Below are 18,240 nucleotides of genomic sequence, written 5' to 3' on the forward strand. Positions count from 1 at the left end.
CTCTACTTTTTATATGGGTCCTGGGATCATGGACAGCAATGCTGCTTCTATGGTGAGTGCTACTGTGTCCTTGTAAACAGAGTTGTAGAGAGAAGTAATCTCCTGCCACAACGATTGAACCAAAGGACAGCACCACCAGATGTGGGTAAAGTCACCTCTCGCCCCGCAGCATCTCCAGCAGGGGTCTGGGGGAATATCCTTGCAAGTCGTGAGGGCGTCCTGTACCACTGGGATATAATTTTGTAATTTGTTTCTTGGTACTTTGACGAGATCGCCAGGGAATGAGTCCATTTAAAGACCCTGGTCCATAGTTCTCTCCAGCTCTCTCTCCCAGCCCCCAATAAATCTCAGAGAGTCGTCGCATGTCTCCTTAGCCAGTAGGGACTGTATAGTGAGAACACCCCGTTGAAATCTGGGTGGAAGACACACATAATTGTGTAAACTGGGACAGTGGAGCCAAGAGCTAAACCAGGAAGTCCTGGCATTAAATGAAGTGTCTGATCTGAAGGTATTGAAACCACGCTCCAGCCCCGGGGCCCCTGTCACCCAGAATTTCGCACAATGGGCAAACTCCCGACTCTGTTATGATGTCTCTGATTCTTGGAATGGGCATATCCTTCCCCCAAAGAAGGGAAGAACCTTCCAGAAGAGTGGGAAGATCAAGAATGCCCACTAGTGGGGTGAGGGGGGCCAGGATGAGAGACTTGTTCAAAATGAGAGGCAAAACCATTCCAGGCCCTCAAAAGCTGGACCAGGAAGGGGGACGCCAACTGGGTTTTGCGAGACACTGCGGAAGGCAACCAGAAAGAGCCCAGTGTCAGAGCCAGGGAGCCCTCGCATTCGAGGTTCACCCAAAGTTTGGAGGCTCTATTATGTAAAATGTCTAGGATGCAATTACATATGGCGACCTTGTGATATAGCGAAAAGCTAGGTAGCCCTACTCAGCCACACTCCTTGTGTCTAATTCGGGCCCTGTATCCGACCCTGGGCCTCAAGCCACCCCACACAGTCTACTGAGCGTTTTCTTAGACTAGACAGATATGACTTAGGAAGTTTCATTGGTAGGGTTTGGAACAGATAAAAGAACCTGGGAAGGAAGTCCATTTTTAAAACATTAATTCTCCCAAACCACGAGAACATGAGTTTGCGCCATTTCCTAAGATCTCTTCCAAAACCAGTCAACATCGGTTTAAAATTCCTCTCAAGCAAGTTATTGGGGTTGCTGGTGATGTTGACTCCTAAGTATTTAATCTGATCATTTTTCCACTTTAACATTGATGAGGGTTTGAAAATTGAGGCCTTCGCCAGGGGGACTGAAATGTTGAAGATTTCAGATTTATTTGTATGGACCTTAAAGTTACTGAATCTGCCAAATCGCTCAAAGTACTCCAATGCGACTGGAATGGCTATCCGTGGGTAATAAGTTGGCGCTATACAAATAAAGATTATTATTATATTATTATTATTGTAATGCACATTAGTAGGTCATCCGCAAATAAAGCAAGCTTATGCTTGGTTGCCCCAATTCTAAACACCTTGATATCTGGGTTGTTCCAAAGGGCATTGGCCAGGGACTCCATCACCAGGACATATAAGAAAGGGGATAAGGGGCACCCCTGTCTCGTTCCATTGCTGATCTTGAAAGGGGGGGAGAGAACCATTCACCCTCACCAATGCTGTCGGTTCACGGTAGAGGGCCATGATCCAGGCTATAAGCCTAGGGCCTAGGCTGATCTTTCTCGGGGTCAACTCCAGGAGCCCCCAGTAAACCCTATCAAAGGCCTTTTCAGCGTCTATGGACAAAAAGCACATGGGTGTTACAGTGAGTCGAGCCCAAAAGATCAAGGAAATTGATCTAATAGTGTTATCCCTGGCTTCACAGCCTGATATGAAGCCAGTCTGCTCTCGATTGATCAAAGTTGGGATAAGTGATTTTACACGGAAAACCAGTATCTTAGAAAATAGTTTAGTGTCAATGTTTAAGAGTGAAATTGGGCGATAATTAGAGCATGACGTGTGATCCTTCTCCAGTTTTGAGAAGACCCAATTAATTGAAACGACATAGGGATTTAATGTCCTGGGATGGAGAGCCCTGGCCAACCACCGACCGCATTTATTTCCATATTCATAGAAACCGCTTCTCCATCTGTCTCTAGCACAGAATGTGTATTCATCCAGGACAGATAGGATTTTCCCACGGATTCCTGATATTTCTGCCCTGAGAGCATCTGATGGAGTCCTTTTGTTAGAGGACTCCAGTGAGTCTAGGTTCGTTAGCAGGTTCTTTAAGCCCTTGGCTCACTCTCTTTTTAATCTAGCCCTGTGTGAGATTAAGATCCCTCTAATCATGCACTTCAGGGCCTCCCATTGTATGGGTGTAAGTGTGGGGTCCAACTCATGGTCAGAGGCGTAGTTTAGTATTGCCTGCCTTACTGCCTCCATACACAGAGATTGTCATTTAGGCGCCAGGATTGACCTACCCTCCCCTCCGTAAATCCCCTGAGGGCCCAAAAGAAAGGAGCGTGATCAGACCAAAAAAATACCTCCAGGCAACTGGAGGGGGCTAAATCCAAAAGATCGTGAGATATGAAGAGATAGTCTAAACGGTTGTAGCTGTTGTGTACTGGGGAATGATAGCTGAAATTTTTAGTTTTAGGGTGGAGGATTCTTCATAGATCTACCAACCGTAGGGAGGCCAGTGCCTTTTTCAATTTGCGTGTGAGGGAAAAAGAGACCCCAGACCTACCCGCTGAAGAGTCCAGCTCTGGGTCGAGGCAGAAAAATAAGGTTTAGAACCCCTTTACATCAACCATAATGGTTTTTATCCAAAACTATTTACAGCATACTCTGAATTAAAAATATTTACACCTTCACACCCCAGGACTTATATCCTGTAGGTGTGCTGGGTTAATAGGATGTGGGCTCGGAAGCCAAGGCTGCTCCATAATCAGCCGGTGTCAACAGGCTTTAACAGCTGACTCCAGGTCACGACAGCCGTGATCAGAGTTAACACTAATCATGGCTGTCAACCCTTTAAATACCGCTGACAATTCTGGCTGTGGCATTTAAATACTCTGATTGGTCTTTGTGAATACCGAATGGCTTCCCCCCCACAATGAGATCACGAGGTGCTGTCTGGATGTCATGTCAGTTGGGGGTCTTTGAAGATCTTAGATGTTCCATCACTTATTAGAAAATGTAATACAAAAGGTATACAGTATTATGGTGTGATACACAAAAGTACATGAACCATGGCTGTTAAGCCTTGAATGGACAATGGGGGTGAAATTCATAAACACATTTACACCAGAATTCTGACATTAAAAAGTAAAAAAAAAGTTGTGACTTTTCTACTTTTCACACTGCCCTCACCACTTAAAGGAGGTAGAGCTTTGTGGGAGGGGGCCAGGGTCAGCCACAGCCGCTTACTACATTTAGCATCCCACACTGTTGTAACTTATCTAAAATCAGCCTGTTAAACGCCATAAATGTGAACCAGTGACTTCAGATATAGACCTTACAAGTGTAAATTAGTGTATTTCAATATATTTGCTAAATTATAGTCAAAGTTGTAGCTACAGCTTTTATATGACTTTCATCTCCATGCCAGACTTGAGAGTCCCATGATTGACTCAATATTCGCAACAGCTTTATATTCTGATGACAGTCTACCTAGAGTGTGAGGACCCAAATACCACATGTAATGTTACTAACCTATCGAGGTGGCATACTAACCATGACTTGGAAGTGGGTCTTGACTGATGTCATGATGTCAGCCCGGGCCTATGTGACTGTGGCATCAACACATAGGCACTTTCTCATTTGGCACTCGGCACCAATGTGTAAGCACCTGTTTGCTGCTGTGGGGCCGGACTGGCAGGTGGGGAGACTGTTTCCACAGCTGGCCAATCAGCCTTTATTATAGTATATAAATTCTGGCCCCTCCTCTCAGAAGGCGCTGGTTATTCCTTTGTGTGGTGGAGTTCTGGTCTGGTCTTAGTTCTCCTGGTGCCCCTTCAAAGTCAGATAAGTTCCTGATGGCCATACTTATTATTCAAGTGTAACATCTGCTTCCTAACTGCTATTACCATTGTGATTAACATCTCTAATTCACATTCTTTTCTCCATCTAGGGACAGTTTAGGTAGCCCCTAGGTTTCAGACATGGGGCTGCTTTTATCACAGTCATCGCCCTACTTTTTGTTCAGTTTAGTTTCTGTCCATTTTGTTCAAGTTTTGTTATAGTGTATGTATATGAGTCATTTCAGACAAATGTTATGTCTGATCTGGAAGGAGTGTGTTGGCGTCTGGCTCAGATGTGATACCTATATAGGACATACGTAGTTGGAACATTTTCTACCTTACTGCAGCCGCCGCTCAGTGAATGCCAGGCAAATGTTCCCTGCCAACTATATAATAATAAATTGCTGTTCATGAAAATATAAATACATACCGACAAATATGCCAAGTCTCTGCCCCCCCCCCCCCCCCCGTACTCTACATTTTGCCCATCATTGCAGTGTGAAATGTACAGACACTCTGCCTATGTCCACCCTCTATATAGGAAATGACAAGCTTTGGTGCACTCTACAGGTACGGTCTCAAATTTCCTCTCTCCTCACCTTGTTGAAAGGAAAGTCTCTCTCACACAAGCGTTTTTTACCACGATTAACGTCGCGTTTTGAACCCCGCATTAATCGCGGTATAATGCTTCCATTGAAATCAATGGTGCCACACTTGCGTTCGATAACAGCACTGGACGATGCTTTCCAGCGCCTTGATCTTTGAGCGCTGTCTGCTCTGTTTTGGGCGTTTAGCGCATCTCATCACCCATCCCACTGACGGGGTGCGCTAAAATACGCTGTCGGCTGCAGGGAGCTGCGGACGAAAGCGAAAGTAAAACTGCAGCAAAGCTCTGTGATTGAAACTGCGGAGCTTTGCCGCGTTCATTGTGTGAGAGGATCCTTACACACAGACGTAGAAAGAGAATAAGTAGATTTAAATAGATTAAGTTAGCGCTGTCAGCTATGGTACAGATACAGTAACTTGACATGTTACGCATCATGATACCTACAATGTACTACAATGCTGTAAATCGAGCTGTCATGATTCATAAGGATTGCTGTATCTGTATGCTTATTTTAATGGTTGACATATAAATTTTGCTACAATCATTTGCATACCCTCTCTTTACAGATAATCACCCCAAAATGTATTAGATATTGAACGTCAAAGAGCAGCATCACAAAGAAAGTGACTACAAAGCATAATTGTCACTATTACACCCGTTTTCCATGTTACTTCTCTTAGCCACTTGCTGTCAAGGCATGCTGTAAGTTGTATCTCCCTCGACAGCTGGAAAACCACAGATGGTGGCCTATTGGAGCAGAATACTGTTTTCAAGATTCTGCATGAACCAAAAAAAGTTTATACCAAACACTCAATGATAAATTCTTCTGGAGTATCTCGCTTTTAGGGTATGTTCACACAGGATGCAAATGTTCTGTATTTTCAACATGGGGTTCAAAAGGATTGTCTCATGACAGGTTTTACCTGTCATGCAAACACCCCAGCCATGGCATAGTCCCAAAGTAAATGGCAGTGGGACTCCATTCACTTCAGTGAGACTTCCGGAGATACCTTAGTTGCAGATATGCAAATGACTAGAGTTGTGGTGTGATTAGATGAACAGTCCTGACACCTTTGGCCCTAAAAGTAGTTCCACTCTTGGCCCACAAAAAGACTCTCAGAGGGTCCTTGTGTGCAGTGACCTCTTTTTCCACTCGTGTAGACCTTGTTGACCACTCCACGTTAGTGGAGTTTGAGAGGGGGCACATTATTGAAGTGCGAGAAACCGGATGGTGGTATAGAACTGCCCGCAAGACTGTTAGGAGGTGTTGGGACTAATGGATGCGTGAGGGCACGCACACAGGGCAATTTGGCACAGGATGCTCTCAACAGACCATCAGAAGAGAGGATTGTCTGGTCATCTGACAAGCACAAGAAGCTCCAACTATTTCATTTTCCGCCATCCAGAGACAGGTGTCACCATTATTAAAGGCCGTTGTGTCCATCAGAACCATTTCCAGGCGCTTGGCTAAAGGACATTTGGTCTCACGGTGTCCATTACATGTACTGTCTTTGAACCCAACCCACCACTGCCTCCGTTTGCAGTTGTGTCATGAACAGTGGAGCTGGGTTGTCTTCAGTAACAAATACAGGTTTAGTTTGGGCACTGACGATCGCCGGGTTCATGTCTGGAGATCTCGAGGTGAGCACCTCAATCCTGCCTTTGGTGTAGAGTGGCACACTGCCCCCACTGCTGGTGTAATGGTCTAGGGTGCCAGAGCATATGACAGCCGGTCCCTCCCTAGCGGTAGTACTAGGAACAGTGAAAGCTCAGTGATATGTTCAGGACATCCTGCAGCCACATGTGTTCTCTCATGGTGGCTTCCAAGAGGCATTTTCCAGCAGGATAATGCTTGGCCACACACAATTATTGCCAATAGAACATGTATGGGACCATCTTGGACATCAACTTCGACAACCTACGAGTTTGCATGATCTAGAGGCCCAGTTACAACAGGCATATATTTCTGAGAAGGTGAATGGAGGTGCCCAGATGCACCTTATACAAGAAGAGGCTTGTGCCTCTTCATGTATTAAGCACCACGGAAAATCATACTAAGACCGGCGTTGGACATAGTGGTCTTAGTAAATTTTCCCCAATTTAAGTTGGAAAAGCACTGCGATTTTTCATGCAATTTGAGCCAAAGCCAAAAGTCGATTCAAAGGGGATTGGAAATTTAAAGGAAGGGCCTATACGTCTCCTTCTTGCTGGATCCACTTCTGCTTTGGTCCAAAAACTCAATGGCGTTTTTTCTTAATGCTGTATGTAAAATCCCCCTTAGAGGGCAAAGGTACGGCTTCATTTTTCTCCCATTCGTATTCCATACGTCACCTTCATACTGTATTCACGAAACAATCACATACTAATGACCATGTTAGTGCTTTTATTTATACATCAAAAAAGGCTAAAAGCAAAGTGCTGAACTACTGAGAACATCGTAACATATTGTTCAGCCTAAAGAAAATCATTCAAGGCAATGTGGCTTTTTTGTTAAATTAAAAAACAAAAAGTTTCCTTGATCTGAGGCATCACCAATCATCTTTAACATATCAACGCAACTAGTATGTGCAAAACCTTGACGACAACAATGATATCACATGGTGAGGAGTGGAGCAGTGGGCCAAAGAGGTCTTAGACGATCCATGTAGTTACATTAATGTTCTAGGTGGCCCTACAGCCCCATCCATTAAACAAGGCCCACAGGGTACAAATGAGACCAGCAGGGAGCTGTATCGGTCCATATGTTCCATTGAAAATCACATTACAAAGGTTGTTATATATGTGAAGGAACGTCGCTGTTGACACAATTCTCCAGATTTTTTTTTTTTCTTTTTAGATTTTATGTAAAATAAAGATATACCGAAAAACAGACTTGACACCAAAAAGATCATTTCATGAATTTTCTTGGAATGTACATAACTAAAACTAACATGTTCTGTATAAATATCGTAAAATTCAGCATTTTCCTAATAAAGTGCAAAATTGCACAGTATTAAAAAAAAAAAAAAATCACAGTATTCAAATAAACGTACTTTATCAAAATGGTAACATTACATCATGTGAATTGGCGTTTATGGAGTTGGACTGCACTGAGAGGTGACTGTACGTTGTTTCCAGTCCGGAATGGCATTCTGCTGGAGTTATAATAGGATGGAAATGGTATGACCCCTTCTTAAATATCATCATGATAATTGGACTGGTTGCTCCAGTCAGTATAATTATTTGTAGGCTACATTGTCGATCTGTTATACGTTGTGGCAGGAGCCGTATCATTCACTGTACCCTCAAGAAGCTCCATTTTAAATTCAGTATAATGGGGGAAATAAAAGAAAACATGACATTTGCTTTCATGTGCATTTCTCTAGCCAGCGTCATTTTACGAAGTGTAGATTCTTTTAAAGGAACACTAAACCTAGACATGAATGACAAAATTAACAAGACATGTACACTCCTTGTAGAAAAAAAACATCCATCCCCTAGAAGAAGTTGTCGGAACTGAATGATACTTTCTCCGTGATTGTAACTTTGATATAATTATATAAGTGATTATATTATCAGAGCAAAATGATAATTTATTGTGGAAAACGGAACCCTTGAAGGGAGGCTCTAGTACCCTGTTGTACCGCCTCTAACTTGGATGCAAGATGTGATATGGGTGGGCATGGAAGCTCTAGTACCCTGTTGTACCACCTCTAGCTTATATACAAGATATGATATGGGCGGGCATGGAGGCTCTATTACCCTGTTGGGCCACCTCTAGCTTGGATACAAGATATGATATGGGCGGGCATGGAGGCTCTATTACCCTGTTGGGCCACCTCTAGCTTGGATACAAGATATGATATGGGCGGGCATGGAGGCTCTATTACCCTGTTGGGCCACCTCTAGCTTGGATACAAGATGTGATATGGGTGGGCATGGAAGCTCTGGTACTCTGTTGGGCCACCTCTAGCTTGGATATAAGATGGGCTATGGGTGGGCATAGAGGCTCTAGTACCCTGTTGTGCCGCCTCCTCTAGCTTGGATATAGGATGTGATACGGACGGGCACGGAGGCTCTGGTACCCCGTTGTACTGCCTCTACTTTGGATGTATGATGTGATACGGACAGGCATGGAGGCTCTAGTACTCTGTTGTACCACCTCTAGCTTGAATATAGGATGTGATACAGACTGGCATGGAATGGAGGCTCTAGTACCCTGTTGTACCGCCTCTAGCTTGGATGTATGATGTGATACGGACAGGCATGGAAGCTCTAGTACTCTGTTGGGCCACCTCTAGCTTGGATATAAGATGGGATATGGGCGGGCATAGAGGCTCTAGTACCCTGTTGTGCCGCCTCTAGCTTGGATATAGGATGTGATACGGACGGGCATGGAGGCTCTGGTACCCCGTTGTACTGCCTCTACTTTGGATGTATGATGTGATACGGACAGGCATGGAGGCTCTAGTACTCTGTTGTACCACCTCTAGCTTGAATATAGGATGTGATACAGACTGGCATGGAATGGAGGCTCTAGTACCCTGTTGTACCGCCTCTAGCTTGGATGTATGATGTGATATGGACAGGCATGGAAGCTCTGGTACTCTGTTGGGCCACCTCTAGCTTGGATATAAGATGTGATATGGGCGGGCATAGAGGCTCTAGTACCCTGTTGGGCCGCCTATAGCTTGGGTGTATGATGTGATACTAATAGGCATGGAGGCATACAGGTTCTGTAGTGTATCCTGTGACATATCTGTCTAGATTTGCTGTAACTGAGCCTCTAGATCGTGCGAACCAGTAGATCTCCAAGCATGAACATCATTTGTGCGCAAACTAACCCTGGATTCATCAATGAAGAGAGCCCGGTTCCACAACGCCACTGCAAACGGAGGTGGCGGTGGGTGTCAATTGTAGTACACATAATGGGCACCGTGAGACCGAATATCCTTCAGCCAAGTGCCTGGAAATGGTTCTGACAGACACGGGCCTGTAATGATGGTGCCACCTGCCATTGGATGATGAACAATGAAACCATTGGATATGCTTGTCCTTGTAGGACAATCAGACAATCCTCTCTACTGGTGGTCTGTCGTGATTGTACTGAGCTTGGTCGCCTTGTGTGAGTGCTGTCATGCACCCACTGGCCCCAGTACTTGCTACAAGTATGGTCAGAATGGCTTAGGTGGTGGGCAATACATCAATACGACCTTCCATCTTCTCGCTTTACAATAATGCGCCCCCTCTCAACCTGTTAACTGGGCAAAATCTCTTTGATTGCGTTGTAGAGATGTCCAGTGGTCAACAAGCTCTACACAAGCGGACAAAGAGGTCACTACACACAAGGAGCCTCCGAGAGCCTTTCCATAGGTCAAGAGTGGAACCAGTTTTAGGTGGCAAGACTGTTCATCTAATCACGACTAATAATTGGCATATCTGCCTGAGATGTAACTGCATCCCAAGTTGAGCAGCAAAACGACAACTCCTTCTAGGGATTTGATTTTTTTTTCTACAAAGGGTGTAGTTGGATCTTGCTGTTTCTCAGTCTGTGGCATTTCCTGTATTATCCTGATACAGATAGTCTTGTAGAAATCCTACTGGTGTCTTCCACTTTTCTCTGGTGGCCAGCTGAGGGGCAGGGCTTATTTAAGGAGATGGAGTTTAAGAAGACTCTGTCAGCTCCTATGAGCCCCATGAACTAAAGCTGTCAGCTTATAGGAGCTGGTAAATAAAAGGGTTGTCCTGTTACAAAACAAGTTTTTAAAAATAAGTCCAACACTCAAAATAAAAAAGTGGAGGTACTTACCCATTCTCTGCCTTGGCAATCCAGCGGTGCAGCTTATACATCTTAAGGCCATCGTCACTCATGGATATGTGTATTTGCATGAGTGCAGAGTTTTTGCAGGACGAACTATGCTTTTTTGCGCATGCATCGGTGTATTTTACTGTACTTTTTCCACGCTCAAGGCATGTGCAGCCTGCACACGAGCGTTCCGGATTCCGCTAGCGGATTTTCACGCGCGTATGGTACCTAAATGTGCTTGCGGATAGGTGCGGATGCGTGAAAAATCACGCGCGGATATACGCGGATGTGTTGCGGAAAAAAACGCGCAGAAAAACCAGCAGACACCCCTTATTGTAAACCCAACCCCTAGAGAACTGCCCATTCCTTGGAAAACAGCTTAAAAACCAACACCCAGACTCCGTTTTGTCCCTCTTGCTTGTGCGAGCACCGTTAAATTATTCTGGCAACATGCTTTCACCCGGTGAGCAGATGTCTTTGTGGGCATGGTTGATCCATGTAACCTTTTTTAGGCGCTTCTCCAGCGTGACTTTATTTCAGTCACTGCAAAAAAATTCGCAAGAGGAATTCATTACTACAGATTTTGCATTCTTACATCCTGCATTGGCAAGAAATACTACCTATCTCCCTCTACAAATTTGCCTGTGAAGCTCTGTGCTGTGTGTTGGGACGCTTCCTACCATGCCTACTTCCTGTAGTCATAGCAACCAGTGACTCCATCTGCAGCTGCACTGCGGATGTACTGCGTGAAAAAATGCACCCATTCACTTGTATTGGAGGCTTCACGCGCAGAATCCGACCCAAATTAGAACAGGTTGCAGATTTTTTCACGCGTGTGAAAAAACGCGATACAAATCCGTCCGTCTGGGGACAACTGCGGATCCTCATAGGAGTATATTGGCTGCGGTCTGGGGCAGATAATGTGCCTAAAATAACGCGCTGGAAATTCCGTTCGTGTGCAGGCACCCTTAACCACATTTTTGTCCTACTGCGGACAGAGCAGAGGGGGGAGGCTCCTGCTGCTGTCACACAGGGGCATGACTGAGTTTCTGGGACACATACAGAATGTTTTTTAAATATACTACTCAATTTAAATTTGGGGAGCTGGGATATTTGACTATTTTCGAGTATTTTTTGTGCTTAATGTTCCTTTAAAGGGGCCATTAAACATGAAATACAAATGGATTTCTGTAAAACCAAAGTTATAAATATTCTTGTTAAAAATATATTTTCCTGAATTTTTGATTTGGAGATACAGCAGGATTCCTATATTTAATGACATGGCTAATGCACTGGGCGCCTCACATTAAAATGACTATATACAAATTTGTACACAGCGAATGTGCAGAAGTAGCAGAGATGTGTCATTCTACTATCATTGGCACACTATGTGTAAAGGCCCATTTCCACGCAAAGATGATCGCTCAAAATTCATTCAAAAGATAGCTTAAATGACAGTTTTGAGCGATCATTTTGCATAAACTACTAAGCAGCTACTTGGTAGTTTATTAGCTTCATTTGCTGTAAGCTGAGAACAGCTAGAGGTCTGTTACCTGCTTACAGCTCCGTTGTTCTTCAGCGGGACAGCAGCTAAAACAGTGTTATCCTCGCTGCCCGCAGAGAATACAGCATGCGGTCCCTGCTATCAGGAATGACAGATTTTATGCTGGCTTGAGGTTGGCGATGAATGAAGAGTGCACAATGGGTGCGCATTTACATGCAAAAATGATCGCTCATAGGCTGTCGTTCGGACGAATTTTGAATGATAATCGTTGTGTGTAAATGGGCCTTAAGACCTGGCCATACATTGCCGTCTCTGTTGAAATTAACAAGCATGCTAGTCCATGCTGCATGTATATGGAGGAATCAACAGAAGTAGGTTTTGGTCAAGCAAACCTTCAGATCAGGGCGATCTCATATCTATGGACAACTTAAAAATTAAATGCAGTCACATGACCAAAGACATCACATTGCAATATGGTGCCAAATTCAGCTTTGGCATGTTTCAGTAGGGCATGTTTCTTTAGTTAGCAATGGACCTTATGTATCAAAGCGTCCTAAAACTAGTGCAAGAGGGTGGCAGGTGGAGGACTTCATGTTTAGCAAATGAATTTTTGATACTGTTTGATATAGACAGGAAGGACATTGGCTTATTAGTCTTAGCTGGTGCAATACATCTCTTGGCAGGTTATACGTGTCCCTGCTTTACAGGTACATGTTCACACATTGTGGTTGAGTCATGGCTTGAATGAATACACCATAGAAGACCTTTATAAAATATGAGTCACTTTTAAGAATATGCTGTAGACATTACCCAGACACGTTTACATGAACCTCACTGATAAAACCAACAACTTACTATGTGCAGACAGCACATATATATGATATAGGTGTGTATACGGCTTTGTATTTCAGATCCTCCGGTCCATTATATCTGTTTTCTCCCGCAGTGCAGTCTTATCCAATTTCTTCACATTGTAAACTGTCCAAATAAAACCTGATCACAGTAATGTGTAGCCCTTCACCATTAAAGAGAACTTTAGATTATCTGCAACACAATGAAAACATAAGAGCTTCCCATTAGATCCATCACACAGTGGTTTTGAACCACGTGAGCCGCTTTGTATTTTCCTTCTTGCAATCACAGAAATAGTACAAATATATAAATATATATCTATTTACAACAACCTCTAGCGATTCATTGGAGATACTTAGGAATTGTGCTTTGCCCCCCCGGATCTTGAATAATCATTGACCTTTTCTTTCGGTTTCAATCTAAGATAAGCCTTCAGGGACAAAAGTGCCCTGCAGCTGTTCTCCGACTGAACCCTGCAAAGAGCAAAGCAAGACATAGCCAGTGAATTACTCAGAGTGCTTCCCAGGTCCAGTCATTAGTAAGAAATTCAGAAAGTGGAAAGTGTCTGGAATAGTTCACATGCATGACATTACAGTCCACCCCCATCGTTGGGCTTCCAGACCTTTTGCTAATTCTCAAACACTGGACAAAAGCACAAAAAGGAGTCTTGGATGTACAATTGTGCATTACATCATTTCCAGTAAAACATAGTTGGAAGGTGAACATAAAAGGGCTTTTCTGGGCAACTACTATTGATGACCTATCCTAAGGATAGGTCGTCGGTAGTTGTTGCTTGGCATCCACTGTTCAGGATCCTCAGCGATCAGCTCTTCGTCCAGCCTACTGTCAGTTTAGCGGGTCGGACGTTGTCATCAGGGTCAAAGCAGGATGTCTCAGAGGCGGCTTCACTCCTACTAAAATTAATGGAACAGAGCTGCCTCTAAAGGCTCATTTACACGCAAAGACAATCTTTCAAAATATTTAGCAATCGTTTTGCATAAAGTACTAATGGGCACTAATGCCCACTAGCCCTTTATCAGCTTCATTTTCATGTAAATGAGCCTTCAGCAGCTGTTTGCAAATCCCAGTATGTGGTCTGGACTTTGCACTCAGCTGCATTGTCTTTGTATAGGCTGCCACAGACTATCAGCTGAATACATTGTAATCAGCTGCTGCAGTGAAAAAAGCGTGCAGTCCCTGCTATCTCTCCTGCTGAACAATGGATTTTATGCTCAACTAAAAATCATCGTTCAGCCGAAGAGTGAAGGATGGAAGCATTTATATGCAACGATTATCGCTCAAAAGCCATCCTTTGAACAAATTTTGAGTGATAATCGTTGCGTGTAAATGGGGCTTAAGACTTTCTCCACTGACCCCAATGCAGAGCAGGAGGTATAATATGTGGCTTTGTTCTCATTGATTTCAATGAGATTGAAGCCATCTCTGAGATTTCCTGCTTTGACCTAATGAAGAAGTCCGGCCTTGCTACATTGACAGCAGACCAGCATTCAGCTGCTCACCAGAGATCCTGAGTGGTGAATTCCCGGTGAACTGTTCGTGACCATTCCTGAGGACTGTTTATCAATAGTATTTGCCTGCGAAACCACTTTAAAGAGGTTATATGGGAGTATAAAACATGGCTGTTGTAGCTCAGATTTAGCTGCAATACCTCATACAACCCACAGACAAGTGTAGTGCTGTTACTGCAGAAAAGTCGCCATGTTTTATACTTTCATGCAAACCGATTAAAAAAGTCAAGTGTGATAACCTGACATTACATCAATATTGTGGTTGGCTCTTGAGGGGATGTTACGATAATCAATTTGCACTAGGAAACTCTCCAAGATATTGGCATTGGTAAACCACAAACTATTACCCATAGCTCCTGAACGTCTTGTAGAAGCAAATCTTTGGCTTAGAAGGGAGGGAACAAACTAAAGGGTTGTTCACAAAATCATATTTTCTACAGGATAGGTGATAAAACTCTGATCAGGGGTGTCTCGCCGTTGATGCTCCACCAATCCCAAGAGCAGGGGTCCTGTGTCCCCCTCTCCTTCTTACTGCCCCACCTGCAGTGAAGAGGAGCTTGACTGGAGTGACGGCACTTCCAGAGATAGCTGAGTATAAGCACTTGGCTACTTCTGTCACTCCCATTGAAAATGAATAGACCGACACTGTGTATGTTCAGCCAGTTCTCTATTTAAGCTTCTCTTCACTGTGGGGGATGCACTGAAGAGGAACACATGACTCTCATTCTCGGCATCAGTGAGGGTTTTAGCTGTGAGAACCCCCAATCAGAATTTAAAAGTGTTGTCCAGTTGCAAACTGTTGACGGCCTATTCTTAAGCTTCGCCATCAAAAGTAGATTGTGAGGAGTTCACCATCTAGAACCCCATCGATCAGTTGTTTGCTGGGCTGATTTCTGCAGGAAATGGACAGCTCTGTTCCCACTTCCTGGCTCAGTATTACAGACAAAGTTCCCATTCTCTTCAATGGGAACTTTGCCTGTAATACGAAGCCTTGCCACTTGAAAGAGAACGGAGCTGTCAACTTCCTACAGAAATCAGCACCAACGCACAAGCGTTCTTGCCTAGTGAACAGATGTCTGACGAGGATCCTGGCTAATAGGCCCCCACTAGTCTACTATTGATGGTGTATCCTGCAGATAGGCCATCAATAGTTTATATCTGGACAACCCATTTAATCAATCACCAATCCTGCGGGTAGGCAATAAAGAATGATTCTGGGGATCCCCCATTAACTTCCCTGATCTGCATTGCAGAAAGACATCCATGCAAAACAGATAGCCTATGCTCTTGAGCGCTATGATGCCAGAAGTGAGAACAGTGATGCTACTGCCTCTGATTGGCAGTAACATGACATGTCTGCAGCGCTGGGGATGGGTATGTACCGCTGGATTTGATATTTTAACCTGTGATTAAAATTTCATACAGTTTACCGGACAACCCCTCTGATGCCGTGTATGAAAACTCCATGTGGAATTTGTTTTTAGGTCAACATAGTGTTTTACTGTTCCACTTCCTGTTCATATATGTAGTGAAGTAAACTTATTCCAAGTTACAACTTCTTAGCATGTATCATCTTCTAAAGATCACTTTACGCACCTTCATTTGGACAAATATACAGACGGACAAGCTAGAACATTAAACAGATTGAACTGTATGAAGGATCTCAAAGAAAAATAACATTTCTGAAATAAAAATGTACAAAAGAATAAAAATTTACTCTACATCCAACCAAAGTATAAAAGGTTGTATAAATAATGTGCTTTAGAAACAAACTAGTGTACATTCTTCTACAGATTTGAAGCTTCTCTTCCACTGGTACTAAACATGACTCGGATTGCTAACTCTACGTGTATTAGTTTTTGGGGATTATCTGCATATCCCTCTTATGGATGTTCATAAACTACAGTATAGGCATTGTCACAAGCTTATGGTAAAACCAGCAGAACATTTGTCAGTGCAGAGGAGTTAGGAGGAACCTTCAGCAACACCTTCGAATCAAAAATAATAATGGTGAACATCACAAATGAACAAAGTGCAGCAGCAAAGTGGTCAATCATCATATTCTCAATGGTCCCACCAACAGATTTACAGTATCTATCCATGTAACCCACCGAACAACAGTCTGTCTTAGCTGGGGGTCACATAAAAGCATTGCCAGTACTTACAGTACTAATATTCAAGTGCCTGGAGTTTGCAATGCTGCCCTTGGGGCATTTAGAAAAGTTGTCCTTTTTGCAGATAAGGTACTTTGAAATGATTTTACGGAAGGTGTAGCGAAAGTCTCTGATTTTGTAGGCGTATATGATAGGGTTCACCACCGAGTTGGCATGAGACAAGATAATAGCCAAGTCCATAGCCCACTGTGGTTTTTCCTTGTTCAATTTAGGGTCAAAGAGGGTAATGCAGTTCAGTATATGTATGGGCAACCAGCAAAAAACAAACAGGCCTACAATAATGGCCAAAGACTTGGCTGCATTCACTTCTTTCTGGAGAGTGGTCCTTGAGTTATCTGCACCCACACACTTGAGTTCGATTTGCCTGAGTTGCTTGCGGGCAACCATGAAGATCTTGATGTAAATTCCCAGCATGATTAACAGTGGAAGAAGAACGCAACCAAAGAAGTTGAAGTACACCATGTAAGTCATTGTGACTACTTTTTCAAATAAGCACGACACGGTGCGATTCTGAAAGGAAATGCTCTTTCCTCCACCACAATCTGCTTCGAGGCAATTCCAGCCCATTAGTGGTGTCAAACCTATACCGAATGAGAGAATCCAAAAAACCGCGATAATGGCTCTTGCCCTTTTTCCAGTGACCAAACTCTTGTACCTGCAAGAAAAAAAAATAATTTTAATGCAAAAATTATCATTTTGACTCTATTTATTATACTACACCAATAATATATTCATACTAAATATGCAAATTAATAGTGTGCACCTGAAATGGTTTAGAATGTATGGGACATAGTGGTTATAACGGTAACAAATAAAAAATATTTTTTTATGAGTTTTTATTACTTTGGCAGTAGTACTGATTTGGTATTGCAGTTAATGTATGGTCACTTTGTGTGGCAGTTATACTAAATATTGTGTTTGTAAGGTTATTACAGTATCTGTAGGTAAGGGCTTATTCAGTGCACTGAGCTCCCGCCCCGTCTCTGCCACTCGACACTATTTGCAATGGGAGGGGGTGGAACTTAGCTCCACCCCATCCTGCCCCCTCCTATTGCAAATAGTGGCGAGGGGCGGGAGCTCAGTGCACTGCTCCCGGCTCTTCCAGCCTCCCCACCCTGCAGAGAGGGACACCGTAATTTGGCCGGGCATGAAAACCAGGATGATATACGGTCGTCCGAAGCCACCCTAACTTTCGGATCCAAACCTATCAGGAGGTTTCTGTGATCCCCTATTTGACAATCAAAAATGATTAGCAGCAGCATGGTGATTGACAGCCTTCTCTTTACACACAGTCATACTGGGAAAGCTGTCTATCCCTGTGCATGAGCGGGACAATCAGGACTCTCACTGTGTCTCCTAGGGGTCCTATATGGACTTATTCCCCTGTTTACTCAAAAATCCTTCCCCAAATCATATAAAGCTCAGTTCGTCTCACCCTGTCATATCCTAGTCACTGATAGGGCGGCACAAATCATCAACTTAATAATGCATTTTCTAAACTGGCATCTCAGATAAAATCCACAGATAACAGTATAAGTTAGTACTGCATGTAGACTGATCATTTGAACCCACATTTTGACAGGCGGTAATAAATACCTAAATTTACACCTTTTATGATTTTTCTTTATAAGAAACCCGACTGTTTTGATATGCAAAAATGTCACTGTCCAAGCAAAAACCAGCATGCTAGTAACTTCAGTCTCATCCAGATGCCTGAATAGCACCATTTCATCAGCATGCCCTCCTTTGGCAGACAGGACAACCAGT

At 43.5% G+C, this 18,240-nt stretch overlaps 1 protein-coding gene across 1 annotated transcript in view; it reads right to left on the reverse strand.

The window, feature by feature from the left end:
• Window positions 1–11,064: 11,064 nt before the first annotated feature.
• The window catches only part of ADORA2B (adenosine A2b receptor), a 70,081-nt gene continuing 62,905 nt past the window's right edge, over window positions 11,065–18,240 (reverse strand). The window contains exon 2 of the mRNA XM_066599530.1: window positions 11,065–17,128. Within this exon, the coding sequence (XP_066455627.1) occupies window positions 16,438–17,128 (691 nt within the window). The 3' untranslated portion in view covers window positions 11,065–16,437. The remainder of the gene's footprint in view (window positions 17,129–18,240) is intronic.

The sequence above is a fragment of the Eleutherodactylus coqui genome, chromosome 4 (assembly GCF_035609145.1).
Source record: "Eleutherodactylus coqui strain aEleCoq1 chromosome 4, aEleCoq1.hap1, whole genome shotgun sequence".
In the NCBI taxonomy this organism is placed as follows: Eukaryota; Metazoa; Chordata; class Amphibia; order Anura; family Eleutherodactylidae; genus Eleutherodactylus; species Eleutherodactylus coqui.